Below are 20,541 nucleotides of genomic sequence, written 5' to 3'. Positions count from 1 at the left end.
CCACAATGAAATCGTTCCTGCCAATATTATTATTATTTGAGGCGTATCTTGTTGTATTGCTTTGCATAGGGGCCCTTTTGCAGGAGTGGCCCATCTGGGTGTAGTCTGGAAGCAGACGGTCTAAATGCCGACTGCCGGCTTCCAGACTTTATAATTCCGGCGTGGTACTAATGACAGGCGTCGAAAACGTAATGCCTGGCATTAACCATACGCCGGAAGACCGACGCCCAGCATACCGAACGAAGGTAAGCCGGGCACGGACAGCCGCGCTGGGTTAGGTTTAGGGCTCCCAGGGGGACTTAGGGTTAGGCACCCCTCCGGGTGGGTTGGGTTTAGCCTAGGGGAAGGGGGGGTTAGAGTTAGGCCCCCCCTGCCCCCCCCGAGGGACTTAGGTTTAGACTGCGGGGGGGTTAGGTTTAGGCACTTAGAGGGGGGATTAGGGATAGGCACTTGGGGGGGAGGTTAGGGTTGGGCATCCCTTAGGGAGGGTTAGGGGGGGAATTAGGTTAGCGATACTTACCTGAGGGACAATCGGGATCTTCACCCTTGTCGGGCTGCCGCTGTCGGGACTTGAACCGTCGGCCGTAATACCTACTACTCCCACCCATCTGACCACCAGCGCTATACTGACTGGTGGCAGCAGCACCTACACCCACCACTCACACCAATGTCACTGTGTGCCCTGTGCACAGACTGCTATGTAGCCTAACCTATTCAAGTGAACGTGGGTCCAAAGCGCCTCTCCCCCTACTGCTTACCGGCCGTGCACATTGTGCCACACCTGTGTCTTGAATGATGATGTCAATAAATGTTTTTTTGTAATTGCTCAGCTTTAACTTGATGGATCGAGAAAAATTATGCAGTTTTCATAAAAATCAGTTCAGTAGTTTTTGCGCCATATAATCTATATTAGTATAGATTATATTGTGTACAAACAAACGGGATGTTGCAATGTAAGTATTTGGCAAAATGCTACTGTTTGTGCGCTGACACACCTTAACATGTATCCAGCTCAACACATGCACATAGGTATGTTTTTGTTCTGTGTCTTTTCCTACATATGTTTCATGCACAAATGCAACTGAAAATGAGCCCCAAGATGTTGTCCATACACACACAACTAAAATACATTTTCAAAGCCTCCATGCTGATACATACCATATAGAAGGCAATTATACCTTCTTTTTATTTAGACAACTGTCTTTAGGTTCATTATTCCTACACTTCATGTAAAAGATATGCACAGAATGATTATAGCTGGTGTTACTGAATATATAAGGAACTGGTCTTACCATTATGGGTTTAGGTAGATTGCCTTTTGGACAGATTGATGACAGGGAATGACCAAACAGTTTGCGAGGGGTTAGAGGTGACTGGGAAGGTGTTGTGATGAGTGTGGTACTTCCGGTACGTCGCAGAGCCCAGTCTATTAGTGACTTCTTCCTCTGGGAATGCTTTTGCGTAGATTCTGCAGATTAAATGTATATGGTATACAAGCTTCAGATTGCATATATTTCATATTAAATACATACATATTGATAACAATGTTTCTACAGTGTTCTAGATTCAGATTTTAGTGCATGTAGTATGTCACAAAGCCGTAAAGCATTCCAATTATAAATGAGGGAAGTACTAAATACATTTTTTTAGGATTTGACTAAATTCTGAATTCTCACTAATAGGTGCCAGATTCAAATCCTAGAAAAAAATGTTTTAGGCCTTCACAAGACCTACAAGATAGCAAGAGATAAATAATCATTGGCAGCCATATGCTACTGTACATACAACATATGGTAGAGAAATATCCCTAATGCCAGACAACTTTTGGAAAGAAATCACCCATTTTCCAGAAAATCACCAACTGTAAGTAAACTCTTGCAGTGAAATCTCACAGATGCTAGTCACCTGTACCTCACACCTCCGCACCACCTGTTGCACATAGAACTCCCTCCACTGCCAGCTAGACTCCCTAACTTTCAGTCACCTGTCACATAGAAGCACAGCAACAAATCCACCAACTTATAGCTACTTCCTGCACAGATATCCCCAAATGATATCCACCTGTTACAGAGACCCAAACAACTGCTAATTGATTCACAGAAACCTCCAGCTGCCAGCCACTTGTTACACAGGTAACCCTACAGCTAGCCACCTGTTACACAATGACCCCAATAGCTAGCCACCTGTTACACAGGTAACCCTACAGCTAGCCAGCTGTTACACAATGACCCCAATAGCTAGCCACCTGTTACACAGGTAACCCTACAGCTAGCCACCTGTTACACAATGACCCCAATAGCTAGCCACCTGTTACACAATGACCCCAATAGCTAGTCAGCTGTTACACAATGACCCCAATAGCTAGCCACCTGTTACACAGGTAACCCTACAGCTAGCCAGCTGTTACACAATGACCCCAATAGCTAGCCAGCTGTTACACAATGACCCCAATAGCTAGCCAGCTGTTAGAGATAACCTGTGGCAGCTAGTCACCTGTAGAGAGATTCCCCCACTTCTTGCTCAGAAACCATCACCAAATTGTAGACACCAGGGTCATTCCCTGTCAAGTGGGCCAGGAGTCCCAATCTGACCATCTCCAGTTTTGATAAAATCTTTTTGAAAAAAATATTCCTTAGAAAAGAGGAAAATATAGCACTAAACTGAACACATTCAGGCTGGTTACCCACTGACATTAGGAAAAAGCCAATGACCCAGTCATCGAGTCTGACGTGATGGTATCCAGCACTAGCACTTGCAGTCAGGGGGAGGAAATCGATGAAGGACATTAGCATTGAATGCTGGTAACTAGGCCAGGCAGAAGATGCTGATACACCACTCACATTCCAGGGGAAGATGTACAGCACTAAGCCTTGGAGAGAGATAAAGAGGCGAGGACAAAGTTCCAACCAGTAAAGATCTGTCACTTTACAGGCTGTGTTTGAAGAATTACAGTTATGAACTGATTGGTTGGTACTTTATCTCTATTTTATCTCTTTCCAAGGCTTAGTACATCTATGGGGCCATTGTAACCAAAGGGTTTTATACCAACACCTGTTTCCATACTTTAACCAGTAAGAACAGTGGCAGGGAACCTTATAATAGAATTTATTATCCCATAAACACATATTTCAACCTGAAATATAAGCTTTGTGAAATCATGTTCAAATATAAAACAGCAAACTGAATCTTGGGGGTTTTGCCCATCCCTGGTTTCCAGAGTCTTCCCTGTTATTCTGCTGAAGCTCTCTATAGCTGTCTAATGCAGGGTTTTATTAAAGAAACATTATTCTAGTAGTTTATGGTACCAATGTGTAAAGCATTCCAGATACAGAAAGTGAGCACTTGCATTGTTCTATTTTCCTTTGCACCTTCATGACCCGTTTTTTGATATCATGGAAATATATTACATTTAAGAATATCTTTAATACATTAAGCTAAGTAAAAACAATACTGACAGGTACATAAGGTACTTGCCTCTTCTCATGTAAAAAGGAACCTGTGGCTTCAGTTTAATGATGAGCTGGCACTGCCTTTCCTGGGAAAACTGTTCAAGAAGGACGTTGTCTGTGCTCTGCTGTAACACAAGGTTATTGTTGCTCCCGCTGGGAATGTCCAATGATTCCCGGAGACAGTTCATTGCAATACTGTAAGGATATTCATGGCCTGGCGGGGCACAAGATACAGTAAGTACACCAGCAGGCAGATAGGTCATAATGAGGCCTACAATATGTCAAATACAGATTCTAGATATATTTTTAAAGAGGACTTGTTATTTTATATTATTTTTACTGTAATACTAATAACATGCTGTCATCTGTTCAGCTGGAAACATACTATTCTGCTTTCACTGCATGACTCAAGTTTGTACTCACTGTACGGAAATTAAAAAAAGGCAGCAATGAAGGTTATACATATACAATAATACTGAAGGCTGCTGGGATTAAGGATTAATATCTGGAGCTCTTCTGACAATGGAACAACATGTGGTGCCCAGATAACCTTATCATACATTCAGCGAGGCTCTCACCAAAAAGAGGACAGGGAGGTTCATCCTTTCCAGACATTGCCCACAGATGGTAGTCACTTGGTCTGCCCTGTGCAAATACACAAGAAATAATTTAGGAATATGAACATATGTCTTTTCTCATATCACATGACAAGCACCAGATTTTCAGACACAGCGAAGGGCCAGAGGCCGGTGAAGTATTATAAAAGTTCTAGTTGAACAGTAACTGCTAGATAGTCCCCTCTTTCAAACAACATGCCTCCATTTAAGTTATTACCTGATAATCAGTGTGAGTACAGCAGAAAAATACCAGGAATAAGGGAAGATCTCCCCCAACCTGGTGTCCCTAAATTAAGGGACATCCACTCTTTCAAATGAAGTGGTCCCCTAGTACCTATTGTCTGGTGATTCCCTGTTATAACCAGACAATATTACGCTGCGCTACAGAAAACATATGTTGTATATATGCAATTACCAGACAACAGCACTATGAAAAAAAATGTATTTTCCATAGAAACGTGATGGCAATCAGGGCTCGATTCAGAGCCGCTTGCTAGATGCGTACGCTCGCACCCATCGTATGCAAATTCGGCTAAGTGACTGCATGGGAGATGATCGCACGGCAAGGCATAAGCACTCCCATTATGTCCTGGTGTGGGATTGCTTTGTGTATGTAGATGCCCACCAGCCTGTCTTAAGACGCCCACATGCGCACGTCATCTCCAGGAAGTGTATGCAACCACTGGTACATCGGGTACTATCGGAAGTGAACGCAGCACTTGAGGTTGACTATACCATACCGCAAGCACTGCGAGCACTTCAATGTAAAATACAACCAGGTAACATGTACTATGATGCTGCCTTTTAATTATGCATGCCTCAGAAACGGCGTTAAGACGCTCAGGCACGCCTGCGTTCGCACCTCCACTCCCCCATTCCTAGTGGCCAGCCCCTGTTACCACCCACAAATGGCCTCTCCTGTCACTCACTCTGCTGGGCTGTCTATGTGCAGCAAGCAAACGCTTTCTGATCTTTTGCACTGGTTTGCGCACACACACTGCGATGCATACGTATGCGCTGAATGCGAAAATCATCCAGCTACGATTGAACGCTTCTTAGCGACCGGGTCTGAATCAGGTACACAATGGCCTATCTCCCCCATACTGGCCTACACATATGGGTCGGAAGTAGGAACCCTTATTCGAAAGAGGGGAGTTAGGGGCAAATGCAGGATTCGCAAGGGGGGAGGGGTCTGTGTGTGTATATTATAAGGGCATTGTTGTGCCCTTATATTAAGGCTAAGTCTAAAAATATGGATTTCTCCCATAGAGAACTCCAGAGGGGGGGACATGGTGTATAAGGGGCTACACCTCAAAAACTATTGAAGTTACCGTGTTAAAATTTGACATGGACTGGTAGAACTGTCACTCAGTGCTGAAAGCCAAATTTCAGGGCAAAAAAATAAAAAAAATAGGATTTGGGAGTAATCTGAAGTTCCAACTGTCAGTTTTTTCTGACACTCTCAGGACCACTTTTCTGCTGTTCTCCATGGGGGATTTTTGGGAAGGCATAAGTCAGGGTACAGGGCAAATTTAGACTTGGGTTTGTTTTATTACTGTAGGTAGCTATTGTTCCAGGGTAGGTGCTTTTGGGGTTCAGGTAATTGAGAAAGTGACAGTTTTTAAACTTTTACCTCATAAATGCCACTTTATATAGCTAGGGAGACTCAACTTGTTGTGCAGCCTCAGTAAGTGCCACCAGCAGGAGGGGTGTACTCAAAGTTACTTCACCTGGGTGCACCAAGATGGCTGTCCTTTGCGGGCGGTAGCGGCGGTGGGACTTGAGGGAGAGGAAGCAGGCATTAGTTACGGCTGGGAGCCCGAGAAAGTAGAGGGCGGCAGGACCCGGGGGAGGTAGCGGGCGTTAGCGGCGGTGGTGCGGGCATTAGCTGCGGTGCGGGTGGCAGTGGTGCGAGCTGCAGAACCTAGAGGAGGTAACGGTCGTTAGTGGCAGACAGATACAGGCTCGGATCAGGAATATCCGTGATACCTGCAACTGTGTATAAATAAATAAACACAGAAGCACGGATGGGATCAGTAAGATCCGTCTGTGCTTCAAAGTTTAATAAAAATGTAACTTGTGAAAAAAAAAACAAGAAACGGTGTGCAACCCTTCCCCCCAAGAGAGCAGCCAGCACAAGGCTATACACAATCACAGTGGTGTAACTAAGGGGGGTCGAGCAGGGCGTGTGACCTGGGCACCATATGACCGGCGGCGCCGGCCATGGTACCAGCCCTCCTTAGTTAGGCAGTGTAGCGCCGGCCACAGTATGTGCGGTCAGCGCTACACATTTACACAGGACCGGCACTAGGCTTCCCTGCACCCAGCGCCGGTCCTGTGCTGCACAGCCAAGCCCCTTTCCTCCCCCTCAGTAGCGCACGCAGGGGGGTTTCTGAGTACATAGAAACCCCCCCCTGCCAGGCCAATCAATCCCCGCAGAGCATAAGTATTATTTGTCTTTTTAAAGTGAGACAGAGAGCTTTGTCTCTGTCTCATCAGGCCGGTCTGTGAGCTCCGACTGGGCAACTTCCGCGTAGCTTTGGAGATGGCTAAGCACTGCAGTACTGGGGAGCTGCTGCGGCTGTGGCTGCAGCTCCTCCCTGACAGCTCCCATATGCCAGTGATGTCACTCACTGCTCTCCTCCTCACCTGCTCAAGTCCGGACTTGCTGATCAGCATGTAATTAGGACCGCCACAAACATCGTCACAGGTACCTGCCTGCTCTTTTTATACCATGGGTGTGGGGGGAGATGGTCTGTAGTCCGAGTGTGTGTAATGTGCAGTGCAAGGTGTCTGTGTGTAATGTGCTCTGAGTGTCTGTGTGTAATGTGTAAGTGTCTGTGTGTAATGTGCAGTCTGTGTAATGTGCAGCGTGTGTAATCTGCAGTGTAGGTGTCTGTAATGTGCAGTGTGTGTAATGTGCAGTGTAAGTGTCTGTAATGTGCAGTGTGTGTAATGTGCAGTGTAAGTGTCTGTAATGTGCAGTGTGTGTAATGTGCAGTGTAAGTGTCTGTAATGTGCAGTGTGTGTAATGTGAAGTGTAAGTGTGTGTAATGTGCAGTGTTTGTAATATGCAGTGTAGGTGTCTGTAATGTGCAGTGTGTGTAATGTGCAGTGTAAGTGTCTGTAATGTGCAGTGTGTGTAATGTGCAGTGTAAGTGTCTGTAATGTGCAGTGTGTGTAATGTGCAGTGTAAGTGTGTGTAATCTGCAGTGTAGGTGTCTGTAATGTGCAGTGTGTGTAATGTGCAGTGTGTGTAATCTGCAGTGTAGGTGTCTGTAATGTGCAGTGTGTGTAATGTGCAGTGTAAGTGTCTGTAATGTGCAGTGTGTGTAATGTGTAGTGTGTGTAATCTGCAGTGTAAGTGTCTGTATAATCTGCTCTGAGTGTCTGTGTATGGGAGGGGAGGAGGGGGCAGTTCAAATTGGGAATACAACTATACTTACACAATACATTGTAAAAATGTAACTGTCCATGTGTGAGAGGCATGTGGGTGGTATGTACAGTATATATATATATATATATATATATATATATATATAAAATTGTATACACATACATACATTCATATGCAGAAACCCCCCCTTACAAATCCTGCGTTTGCCCCTGCCCCTGAGTGCTTACCCAATAGCACCAGGAGGAGGGTAGGAGGCGGGCTCAGGCTGTGCAGTTCAACACACACATCGCCGCCAGCGCGGCGGCGATGTGTGTGTTAACCAGCAGCCAATGAGAGTCAGACAGACTCTCATTGACTGCTGCAGTGCCCACTGCAAGAGCCGGGCTGGATCCGGCTCCTGCAGTGGGTAATGGGAGAAACGTCATGAAGTCTCTCCCATAATGCAGAGCACGCCAGCCCGGGAGGACTGACGTGCAGCGGAGGGAGCAGTGGCCGGAGGCGGAGCGTGGATTCAGGTAAGTGTGTTTTTTTTTTTTACTTGTGTGTCTGCACTATGGGGGGCGGGGCGGAGCAGCAACACTGGGGAGGGGGACTTCTACTGGGGGTGGGGGACTACATTTGGGGGGGCACTACTGTGGACACTGCATCAGAAGGGGGAACCTCTGTTGGGGTCTACTACTGGGGGGGAAAACTACTACTGGGGGCACTATATATGGGGCTTACTACTAGGGGACCACTACTGGGGGCAATAAATAGGGAGGACCACTATAGGGGGCACTGTGTAAGGACACTGGATAGGGGGGATCACTACTGAGGGCCTGCATAAGGGGGACCACTACTGGGGGCACCGCATGGGGGTGGACTACTGCTGGGGGCACTATATTAGGGGCTTTCTACAGGGGCACTGCAATTGGGGGACCACTACTGGGGGCACTATATATGGGGCTTACTACTGGGGGCACAAGGGCTACTGCACTGGGGGGACCACTACTGGGGGCACTAAATAGGGAGGACCACTACAGGGGGCACTGTATAAGGGGCACTGGAAAGGGGGAATCACTGCTGGGGGCACTATATAAAGGGCACTGCATAGGGGGTACCACTACTGGGGGCACTGCATAGGGGGGACTACCACTGGGGGCACTATATAAAGGGCACTGCATAAGGGGGCACCACTACTGGGGTCACTGCATTGGGTTGACTGCTACTGGGGGCACTGCATAAGGGGGACCACTACTGGGGGAACTTCATAGGGGAGACCACTACATGGGGCACTGCATAAGGGAGACCACTACTAGGGGCACTGAATAAGGGGAACTAATGAGGGGCTGCATAAGGGGGGCCACTACTGGGGGCATTGCATACTGGGGGTACTGTATAAGGGAAACTAATGGGGGGCTGCATAAGGGGGACCACTACTGGGGGTACTGTATAAAGGGCACTACTATGGGCCTCCATAAGAGGGACCACAACTGGGGACATTGCATACTGGGGGTACTGTATAAGGGGCAGTATTGGGGTTAAAGGAATGTTCAGAGTGATGATAAAGGGGTGTGTCATGTTAACACGCCACATTTGTAAGTGACCACACCCATTTTTCACCGCGCGCACCATTTTTTAATTTGCCCTGGGCTCCAAATACCCTAGTTACGCCACTGCACAATCAGCACCACACTATACACAATCAACCCAGCACCCACCGCCCAGGGGAGTCGGGGATAGTACGGGGTATCAGCCCAAGCCTGGGGTGCCCTGGAGAGGAGGGCCCCTTTATTGGGGGGGTCCCCACCTCCCCAGGGATCCCCGGCCTGGGCTGACTAGTGGTCAGCGGTAATGCTTTGGCTGGGGAAACAGGTGAAAGGGTTCCTCTGGCTGTGGCATTACCACCACCCCCTTCCCCCACTACAAAAAGTTTGGTGCTGGATCTGGAATTTACAGGGGAACCCTACACATTTTTTCCCCTGTATTTCCAGAACAGGACCGGATCAGAGCAGTTTGCATTAAATACAGGGGACTCCCTACGTTATTTGTCCCTTGTATTTTGGTAACCAGGACTGCTTCTGAATAGCCTGGTGCTGGTTGTGCTTAATACAGGGGACCCCTATGTCGTTTGTCCCCTGTATTTAGCACAACCAGTACTGGGTCTCCAAAGCCTGGGGCTGGTTGAGCTTTGGGGTGGGGGAACGACTTTTTTTTTGAATATACTTTTAGTTAATTTTTTTACACAGATGCATGGACAGATCTCACTGATCCGTCCATGCATCTGTGTCTTTTATCACAGGTGCTTGCCGCACGGATCGCACTGATCCGTGCAGGTATCTGTGTTTTCATGCATGCAGAGATACTAGGTGAGTATGTGAGATAGTAAGTGTACATGTATGTGTTAATAAACTTGTACTTTCACAGTGTGTGTGTAATGTCTTTTTTAAATATTTATTTTGCAGTGGAACTACAGGTACCAGCAGGCCCATAATGCCCTGCATGCTGGTAAGTGTGCTACTCCAAGTACCAGCAATCGCGGCAGGCTTTTGGGTCCTGAAGTTCTCCTGCAAAAGACATTATTATTTAATCTTTCTTTGCACTACACTATACCTTATCAACCTGGACCCAATGCTCCAGGGGTGCCGTTGAAAGCCCCGGGCTATCAGCCTTGGCCTGGGGGTGCAGTTGAGAGGGGGACCCCTTTATTGGGGGGTCCCGACCTCCCCAGGGATCCCCATGCTGGGCTGAATATCAGTCAGGGGGTAATGCTTTGGCCAGGGGACCTGGTGAAAGGGTTCTGCTGTCTGTGGCATTAATTACCCCCCACCCCCAGGGTCCGGTGCCGGTTGTGGTTGATACAGGGGACTTTTTGTCCCCTGTATTTCCAAAACCAGGACCAGCTCAGCTGAGCCCAGTGATGGTTCGCTAAATACAGGCGACCCATAAGTCTTTTGTCCCCTGTATTTTGGCAACTAGGACTGGCTCTAAAAAGCCTGGTGCTGGTTGTGCTAAATACAGGGGACCCTTTTTATGTTGTTTGTTCCCTCTATTTTCATAACCAGGACCGGCTGTAAAAATCTTGGGGCTGGTTGTGCTTTAGGGAGGAGGGGGGGGACAGGCCATTTAAGAAAAAAATTTTTTAATTTTTTTAACACGGGTGCAAGGATGGTTCTCATTGATCAGTCCATGCATCTGTGTCTTATTTTTTTTTTCTCAGATGCATGCATGTACTGATCCATGTGTGCATCTCTGAATCATTTTTCTTTTAACACAGATGCCTTCATCACAGATCTCACTGATCCGTGCATGCAGTCAGCTATCTTTAAATCTTGCACGATAGTTCTTATGTCAAAATGTGCTGTTTAGGCACCATATCGTGTCCTGGAGTGTTCAAGGGAAATTGTTCATGGTATCGTATTGTGAGCACATCATACTGTGTGTAGGGGCCTTAAGAAGCGGTTTAGGAGTGGACTGGGGCCATTAGTGCCAGTGAGCCCCTTTGTCCCCTGCTGCTGCCCCTGTGCACTGCCCCACTGCTGCCACTGTCCCGCACACCTGCAGCCTGCCCCCCGCAGCAGTCTCTCCCTCTGCACCCCCGAAACACCTCCTGTGTGCTGTCCCCTCTACCACCAGCGCTAGTGTACCATTTTGTTGTCCTTCTCCCCTGCAGGTGGCCCGAATTGCTGCTTCCATCCCTGATGGTAAATAAGTTATAAAAAAGCAATGAAATTCCATAGACAAAAAACCTTATGGTTTCACATGTCCCATTAAGGCTTCTTAGACATGATCTGAAATTTCACAAAATCTACTGAATTTCTGCCACTCAAACTAAAAAAAGCAATGCAATTCCGATCATTAAGGCTGACGCCTTAATGGACGTGTTCATTGCGCAATACATATATGATTAAGCAGTAGAGATGGGCGGAAATCAAAGTGATTCAGATGGGTGGAGAACAGTTGTGTTGATTGGGGGGCAAAGTAATGGAGTGGTACAGAGTGGCATGGACCTGGAAAGACAGAGCAGCGCAGATGGGTAAAGACAGATTGGTGGGGATAAGGGAATACAGACTATCACAAATGGGAGAACACACAACAGTAGGGATTGGGGAAAACAAATTGGTGCTGATGGGGGGGGGAGTGGTGCGGGTGGGGGGGGAGACTGAGTGGCATGCTTGGGGGGGACAGAGTGGTGCAGAAGGATGAAGAGAGAGTGGCAAAGATAAGGGGAAGACAGCAGTGTGGCTGGGGGGAAGGCAGTGGTGCCGATGTAAGGAAACAGATTGGCACGGATGCAGGAAGACAGGGCGGCACGGATGTGTGCGGATGTGAAAAAATCCAGACTAGCACAGTTGGGAGACCACACAGCAGTAGGGATTGGAGAAGAAAGATCAGCATGGAGGAGTATAGTGTGCATGCATAGACAGAGAATAATAGTTTTAGCAATTAGGGAGTTGAATGTGTATTCTAAATGAGAGAGATGTATGGAGTGAGAAGGATGTTGCAACCCAGTGGGATTGTTGTGGTGACCGAATGGGCAGATTGTGGGCACTGAGTGGGATGTGTGTGCCACATAACTGCTCAGACCTCAAAAACACACAGACAGAAATAGTACACAAAAATTAAAAAATTCCACAGATGATGAAGGGGGGAAGGGGTGGATCTAAAGCACAGCTCTCCCAATCTTGTTTTAAAAAAAAAAGAAATAGGGGATTTAATGCGAAGGTTTTATAGTTTAAACAATTATCAGCCTTGTTGGGCTACCATATTATTTCTACACATAGTAAGTGTTTAAATTGAGACGGTGAAATGTGTTCAAATAAATTAAAGAAATGCATTTTGTGCTGATATTTTTGTGAAAATATACACGTAGAATACAGCATTTTATAATAGTGACTTAATGCTGAGGCAAGAACCACAGTTTTTATTTGTGGTGTTTATAAAATGAAAAAAAAAATGTTTGCTTTTAATTCAGTTTGGTTAATTATTATTTGAGTTTTTAGAATGAGCAATAAGACTAAAGGGCACCAATTTGATTATTTGACAGTCATGATGTCGACAATTATTATGGGGATACTAAAATGATGGTGCTGGTATCACAAAAGAGTTATAATGCTGCTAAGCGTATTTTAAAGGGGATGGCATTATAAGTGTAATGATGCTGGAAAAGCAGCATGTTTAATCTTATAATGCTGTCCCCTTTAAATATATTTAGAATATGTAACTGCTAGAAAAGTTGGCTATATACAGTAAATATGAAGGTACAAATACAAATGTACTGTTGTACTTACTGGAAGGTTTAGTTGCAGAGACACCAGTTTAATCACTTTCTCTGCTGTATCCATGTTAGATACAGAGATTGCGGCACTCTAGAGAGAGAAGAACAAAGGAGATAATAATAAACAACAGAAAGAACACAATTCCACTAACCTCCTCTCCATAAAAATAACAATACCCCTAATTCAGCTTTGACCATATTAATTACTGTATGTAATTGAGTTTAGGTAATAAATGGACAGTAATGTAAGAAACATATATTTCTAGTCTTTGTATTGCATATGATTGCTGTATAGAGGTTAGCAAATAAACAAATGAATGTAGGGGCAGCACCAATGGGTGCCCCGTTTCTGCAACCTAAGGAGAACTAGTGGGCTTCCCAACTTCACCCACAGGGAATAGAAGTGAAAATAGGAGAGTGTCACTGGTGCTGAGGAGGGTACTTTATAGGTCAAAGATTCATTGCGACACTTCCGTCATGCAAAACTAATCCCTTACTCTCCATAAATGGGAGCCGAGCAATATAGGTAGTGTCAGTATTTATTATATAAGTGTCAAACACCCTCTTACCCACACATGAAATGTGGGCTGCAACTGGCAAATAGGGGTTGACCCAACAAAAAATAGACAATTAATAATCAAATGATTTATTAGTTGGATTAACAACTCACTATTGTCATTAATAAATGAAATTTAAAAATAACAAAATCGTTTTCACTATTGTAGTCAACAATGGTAAGAGGAATAATTAAAATATAATTGACTTAAATGGTGGGAAGCGCGAAAATTACCTTAAGTTACCTTTGCGGTTGTCACCATTTACTTCAATGGTGGGGACCGTTCATTGGCTTAGAGGCGGAAGGCTCGCCTCTCTCAGCTAATGAGCGCTCAGCACCGGGATTTCTATAGTAAAATCCCACCGCTGAGCCGTCATTCGGGAAGTACTGTCCTTAGGGGACGGTACTGTGTTCGATGGTCTGCGTATTTACATTTTTTGTTTTGCCCAGACCCTGGATGCCTACATGGAAAGAAGAGGATGTGATCCACACATAGGAAGAGGTGAGTATGGATTTTTTTTATAGGTACTCGTGGATGCTACTTGAAGAAGGGGATGTGATTGGCTTCAGGGATACATAGGTGAGTGAGGGGCCTATTCATCAACACTAAAATAACGTTTTTAAGGACATTTTCCTTAAATAACGTTATTTTGGTATTCATGAACAGACTTAGCACAGGAGATATCACAGATATCTCCTTGCTAAGTTCCCCTGCGGTAATTTCCACACTCCCCATACATTAGTATGGGGATGTGGATATTGTGGTATTCATCAAATTCCGAAAATTATGAATTTTCGGAATTTGATGCAGTTACTATTCGCCACTGTGAGGTGGCGAATAGCAGAATCGACTTACCTGTTTCCGCATGTGCAGGTCCCCCGACGAGTCCCTCCGGTGCTCTGCTCCGTCCTCGGGCTCCGGAGGCTGGTCGGACATGTGTGCTCCCCAGCAGAGCACAAGAAAGTTTTGGAAAAAAAAAAAAGTTTTTTTTTTTTTTCTAATCTGTCATGTGGTCTGCTGGGAAACCACATGACAGACCAGCAGGACGGAGCCGGAGGCTGCTGCGCAGACAGGTAAGTCGGGGGGGGGGGAGGTGAGCGGAGGGGGGAGGGGGGGTACACAAACTTACCGCATCTGTAGGCAGTGCTGCGCATGCGCTGGTTTTACAGATGTAACAGCGCATGCGCAGCACTGTTTCCAGATGCGATAAGGTAGTATAGGCAGGGAAAAGTGTCTATTTCCCGAAAAGCTGTCATCGCAAAAATGACAGCTTTTCGGAATAGATACTTATGGAGAGGTGGAATGATGAATTCCACCTATAATTAGGTAGAACTCCATGCGAGTTCTAAACCTAATTATCTCCATCGAATTTTTAGGTTTAATGAATAGGCCCCTATGTGAAACTACAGGTACCAGCGGGCCCATAATGCCCCGCATGCTGGTACTTATGGTTCTCCAAGTACCAGCATGCGGGGGAGGCTTGCTGGGACCTGTAGTTCAACAACAAAAGACAATATTTTTAATACTATTAATTACACCACACTACATAATCAACCTGGCACCCACCGCTTCAGGGGTACCGAGGATAGCCCCGGGCTATCGGCCTAGGCTTGGGGTGCCCTGGAGAGGGGGACCCCTTTTTCAGGGGGGTCCCCAGCTCCCCAGGGATCCCCGGCCTGGGCTGACTAGTAGTCAGGGGTAATGCTTTGGCTGGGGGACCTGGTGAAAGGGTTCCCCTGGCTGTGGTATTACCCCCCACTCCTGCTAGAAAACGTTTGATGCTGGTTCTGGAACTTACAGGGGAAACTTACGCATTTCTTTCCCCTGTATTTCCAGAACCAGGACTGGTTCAGAGCCCAGTGCTGGTTGCGCTAAATACAGGGGACCCCTATGTCGTTTGTCCCCTGTATTTTGGAAACCAGGGCTGGTTCTGAATAGTCTGGTGCTGGTTGTGCTTAATAAAGGACCCTACATCATTTGTCACCAATATTTAGCACATCCAGTACTGGTTGTTTTTTTTGGGGGGGAGGGGGGGAACAACATTTTTTTTTTGTCTTTTAAACAGGTTTTAATTCTTTTAAACACAGCAGCACAGACGGATATCACTGATCCCGTCCATGCAACTGTGTCATTGACAGACAGATGCGTGTAGCACAGATCTCCCTGATCCGTCCTTGCATCTGTGTCATTGATATACAGATGCATGTAGCACGGATTTCACTGATCTGTGTCGTCCATGACATTGTTCTGTGTGCATACACACGGAATGATGTCATGCAAATTGTGAACAACAGGTTGCTGATCTTTGTGCATGTTGAAGAGATCAGTGACCACGCCGAACGGCCCGCGGGAGCGCGCATTGCATCGTTATCATGTCTACACATGGCACTTTTTAAATGATTTGTCGTTCCAATCGACCCAAAACTACCAAATCGTTTAAAAAAATCCAACCGTGTGTGGGGGCCTTTAGAAGCTGATTACTTAGTACTTTATCTCTCTCCAAGATTGGATAAAACTTCCCCTGGGCAGGATGTATCAAGCATCGCATTTTGAATGTGATACATCCCACCGCTTACCACATACATAGCTGTGTTTATTAATACCACATGAAGACTCACGATTATTTACACAACTTCCGATAAGAGCTGTCCATTGTGATGTGATGACTTCTGGGTTTATGACCCGGGTATCCTATTGTGCATGTGCGGCCATAGGACCTGATTCACACATGCTTGCTAGCAAGCGATCACTCGTTGCTGGCGATGTTTGCAAATGTGCACATGCGTATAGTTCGCAGTGCGTGTGTGCAAACTAGTACGAGCGATCGGTGTACACTCGCTCACCCTGCAAAGACAACCCAGAGGAATGAGTGACAGGAGAGGCCGTTTGTGGGTGGTAACAGGGTCAGGGCAGTAGTAACCGGGGAGTGGAGGTGCGGATGCAGGCGTGCCTGAGTGTTTTAACGCCGTTTCAGAAGCGTGCATAATAGCCTGCGTCATAGGACACGTCTTTTGCTAGAAATATACACTGAAGTGCTCGCAGTGCTTGCGGAAGGGTATAGTCCACCTCAAGCGCTGCGATCACAACCGATGGAGCTCAATGTACCAATGGTTTCATGCACTTCCTGGAGATGACGTGCGCAAGTGGGTGTCTTTAGACAGGCTGGTGGGAGTCTACAAACAGAAAGTGATTGCACACCAAAACAAAGTGGGAGTGCTTATGGCTTGCCCTGCGAGCCACTGCTTTGACGTCACTTAGCCGAATTTCCATACGCTCGGAGCGAGTGATCGCATCTAGCGAACGGGTCTGAATGAGCTCCATAGACCAGAGATTGACACATATGGGGAATGCGGTCAAACCTCCGAAAACTGCAGATTTTATGGAGTTTTGACCTCATTTTGCCGTTAGTACATGCTGCCTTCTGTGTTTATCCAAACCTCAACTCATTTTCTAGTGGTCTTGCACATCTCCTTACACATATCACTAATAATGTACATTACCTTCAGACAAATTATCACTAGCACAAGTACATTTTCAAAGAATTGAAGTTAACTGATATTCAGTAAATACACAATATGCTGCTGTGTAGTAAGGGTCATGCAAATCGCAAACAGTATATATAGTCTGTTTCTAGATGTAAAAGATAAGTACAGAGTCAGCACCTCTCACTTCCCAGCCAGATGTGACCTGATGTCATTGTGCTAGGGAAGTGATCACATATCGAACTTGTTTACCTTCTATTCAGCTAGATTAGCAAGATATCCCTTCCAGGGCTGTAAAAATAAAACTATTGTTCAAGTATATGTTGTATTGTTGTAAGTGTCTGTTGCACTGACTAATGTTGTAACACCTGCCTACCAATACATATGTAAACATTGTAATACATTTTTATCAAACATGTAGATATTATAAAGGCTGTAGTTTGCTTTTAACAGGAATCATTTTAAAATACAAAGAATTCAATGAATGGTTGAAATTGAGGGAGCTGAACTTTTAGAAACATAGGCCCCCATTTACTAACGAGTGTTATCACCAATACGAGTGATAAATTTCACGGTGTATGATAAATCGTGCTCCAGCCAATCAGCTCCCAACTGTCATTTTTCTAAAAGTTGACAGTTGGGAGCTGATTGGCTGGAGCACCACTTGTCATACACAGTGAAATGTATCACTCGTATTGGTGATAAAACTCGTTAGTAAATGAGGCCCAAAGCATACTGCTATTTCTTTCTGCTGATTGGCTGGAGCACCATTTATCACACACAGTTTTTGTGATAAAACTTGATCATAAATGAGGCCCTATGTACTAAGCCTTGGAGAGAGAGATAAAGTGGAGACTGATAAAGTACCGACCAATCAGCTCCTAACTGTCATTTTTCAAACACAAGACAGTAGAAGATTGGTTGGTACTTTATCACTCTCCAAGGCTTAGTGCATCCCCCCCATGACTGTTGACATGCATAATGTTGATATAATGAACAGGTCGACATTATGTCAGTGTTGACATTGTGAATGTTGACATGTCAAATGACGACATTCTGAATACGTTCACAACTTCGCATCATTCCAGGCTGACAGTGGGGTGTCGACATACTCAATGTCAACGTGTCATACCACACCCCTGAATTCATTGTCATGTCTATGCTTCCCTGATTATTAAACTATACATACTTATAGCAGTGAGCTTTTCATGTTGTCAGTTGGTAGCCATCTAGTTTGAAACTAAGGGCCTGATTCAGAGCCGCTCGTAAGCGACCGCTCGTTCGCTCCGAGCAATGTTCGCACAACTGCGCATGCATATGGGTCGTAATGCACATGCGCCAACCAGTCATTGCGGTCGGAAATCGAGCACTCGCAAAACAGCGAGTGCCTGCTAATTTGAGTGACAGGATGAGGCATTTGTGGGTGGTAACAGGGGAAGGTGCTTGAAAACGGGGAGTGGTGATCCGAACGCAGGTGTGCCAAACGGTGAAAACGGGCGTTTTAAGGGTATGCATAATTAACAAAGCAGTGTCATCGACCACGTCACTTGGTTGTCTCTTAGCCTGAACTGTTCGTATGATTGCGGTAGGAAAATCCAACCACAAGCACTGCGAGCAGTTCAGACGCCTTTCGATGTACTCGATTAATCTAATAAATAGCGGAGATGACGTATGATGCGAGCGGCCAAGGGGCGTCTTTACAAAATAGCGAGCGCATGTTTCGTTCGCTCGCTCAGACATAGAGGCGTCAACAGACCGCAAAGAGCGAGCGCTCAATTTAAATAGCCGGACCCTTTTTCTGAACGAGCGAGCGCAAATAGCGTTCGGCTCTGAATCAGGCCCTAAATACATTTATCATATATCTTCTGAATCAAATTTAAGATCAAGATTATTTACGTGACTAAACCCTGTTGAATCTGTCTCCTACCTCATTACAAGTCTGTACACAGAAGAAAGGTAGGGGATATATTGCTAAGGAGTCACTGAATTTGCAGGAACAAATCAAGCTTGATATATAGGTATAATATTCATAATATCAATGTGTATGGTGTCAGCAACATCTCAAAGACATTAATAAAATATATTTTTCATTTCCCATGTTGTATATTATTTTGAAACTCTTAATCCTTCAATTTCTCAGCATTTATCTTTGTACTTTATCAGAACTATCATTGACCGATCTAAATGGTTCATTTGTTGATGATGTAACTATATTAATCATATGATAGATGCAGCAGTATTATCCTGGGCCAACTTATCCATCACTCCCACATTTGTATTTATGTATACTAAACCTTCAATGTTAAAATAAAAAAAGGAAATTTCATCAGATTTATCACATATTAAATCATTTTATTTTCTGACCTTCTCTAAATACTTTTCTAAATTGATGTTCTGAGAAATCAACTGATTCAACTTGTAGTTAAAGGATCAGTGTTCTTATGCAAATTCTTGTCTCCACCTTTGTGTTCCTAAGTCATAAATAGCGTTCCCCATAAATTAGGCAGTAACCGCAGATTTTCAGTGGGAACTGGAATATTCCCAAAAATCTCAGCATGCTGAAAAAGCAGATATGTTCCGCTGTGCCAGTGGCATGGGAGATCCTAAATAGGATACCCAAATCTATGATTAAATAAGAACCACTTACAGACATGAACTCATCTGCATCCCGGTATAAAACATTAATGGGAACTTTCCTGGGGTACTCATCTTTCTTCGCCTCACTGATATGCCTAAGAACAAACAAAATGCCCATTAAAATCCATAAGCACATGTAAATGCAAGTCATATACAAAGGTACCATTAAATAATCTTTCCAACTGTCTTTATGACAGTAGTGTAGTGCATAGTGGTTCTCTTTTAAAATTATTTGCATGTATAGAATTCCCCTAACAAAACTGCAGAGGCTTCAGAAACAAGTCAAAATAAATCTAATTTAAAAGTTATTCCTGTTTTTTCCGCTTTATGTAAATTGTATATGTTTCAGAGGGGGAGATGTATCAATCATAGGGAGAGTAAAGCTCCCAACTAATCAGCTTCTGTCATTTTTCAAACTGTGAATCAGCAGGTAGAAGCTGATTATTTGGTACTTTATCTCTCTCCAAGGTTTGATACATCTCCCCTGTGAGTGATATAAAATAAATAATGTCCTCTTAACTCTTGTATTCCATCTCTGCATATTTCATCTTTGCTTACCATGCATAGTGAATGTGCTACAAAAACCCACCTTAATCCCACTCTATCTATCATTGTGCAGAAGATGAAGCTAATTACTTTTAAAAATGTCTTCTTGGGTTCTGTTCCTGGCAATTTAACTTCTGTCTGGCAACGATGGAGTTAAGGAGGTTTATTTTAAATGAGATCTTACCAGCTTAAAGTTGAGAGCCACTTCTCCTTTGTGTCTGAGGAACTACAAGAGAAAACAATGGAGAGAGGAATGAAGTGACTACCGCTTACTGAAGGCACATTTACACACATATCCCAGTTCCTTCCTCATCTCCACAACATAAGCAAACGGCCCTTCCTGCTTCTATTTTAACACTGAAACGATGTCCAGTCTGGATTTCCTTCTCCTGATGTCAAGATCTTACATCTTGCCAAGTTTTCCTTTTGTATTTATCTTCATTGACCTGAACATTGTGTTTTCATTCATTTAGTCTCAGTGGTACATATATGGCAGAAGTACCTTATAACTACTATTTATATTAATATATTGCTTAATAATACAATAATATAATAAAAAATACTATATAAATATTAATCTAAAAAAAATACTTCTGTCC

General features: G+C 44.7%; 1 protein-coding gene across 7 annotated transcripts in view; it reads right to left on the bottom strand.

Annotated features, from left to right (window-relative positions):
• The window catches only part of LOC148508634 (uncharacterized), a 282,049-nt gene that overhangs the window by 22,516 nt on the left and 238,992 nt on the right, over positions 1-20,541 (bottom strand). For all 7 annotated transcript variants that reach the window (XM_088444248.1, XM_088444247.1, XM_088444246.1 and 4 more), the window contains 6 exons: positions 20,127-20,168; positions 19,407-19,491; positions 12,734-12,811; positions 4,028-4,094; positions 3,475-3,663; positions 1,293-1,468 (listed from right to left, as the gene is read on the bottom strand). In XM_088444248.1, the coding sequence (XP_088300374.1) occupies positions 1,293-1,468; positions 3,475-3,663; positions 4,028-4,094; positions 12,734-12,811; positions 19,407-19,491; positions 20,127-20,168 (637 nt within the window). The remainder of the gene's footprint in view (positions 1-1,292; positions 1,469-3,474; positions 3,664-4,027; positions 4,095-12,733; positions 12,812-19,406; positions 19,492-20,126; positions 20,169-20,541) is intronic.

This window comes from Taudactylus pleione, unplaced genomic scaffold (genome assembly GCF_031769625.1).
Source record: "Taudactylus pleione unplaced genomic scaffold, aTauple2 ptg000352l, whole genome shotgun sequence".
Taxonomy (NCBI): Eukaryota; Metazoa; Chordata; class Amphibia; order Anura; family Myobatrachidae; genus Taudactylus; species Taudactylus pleione.
Note: the sequence above shows the minus strand (reverse complement) of the source record. Positions and strands in the feature narration are given on the sequence as shown.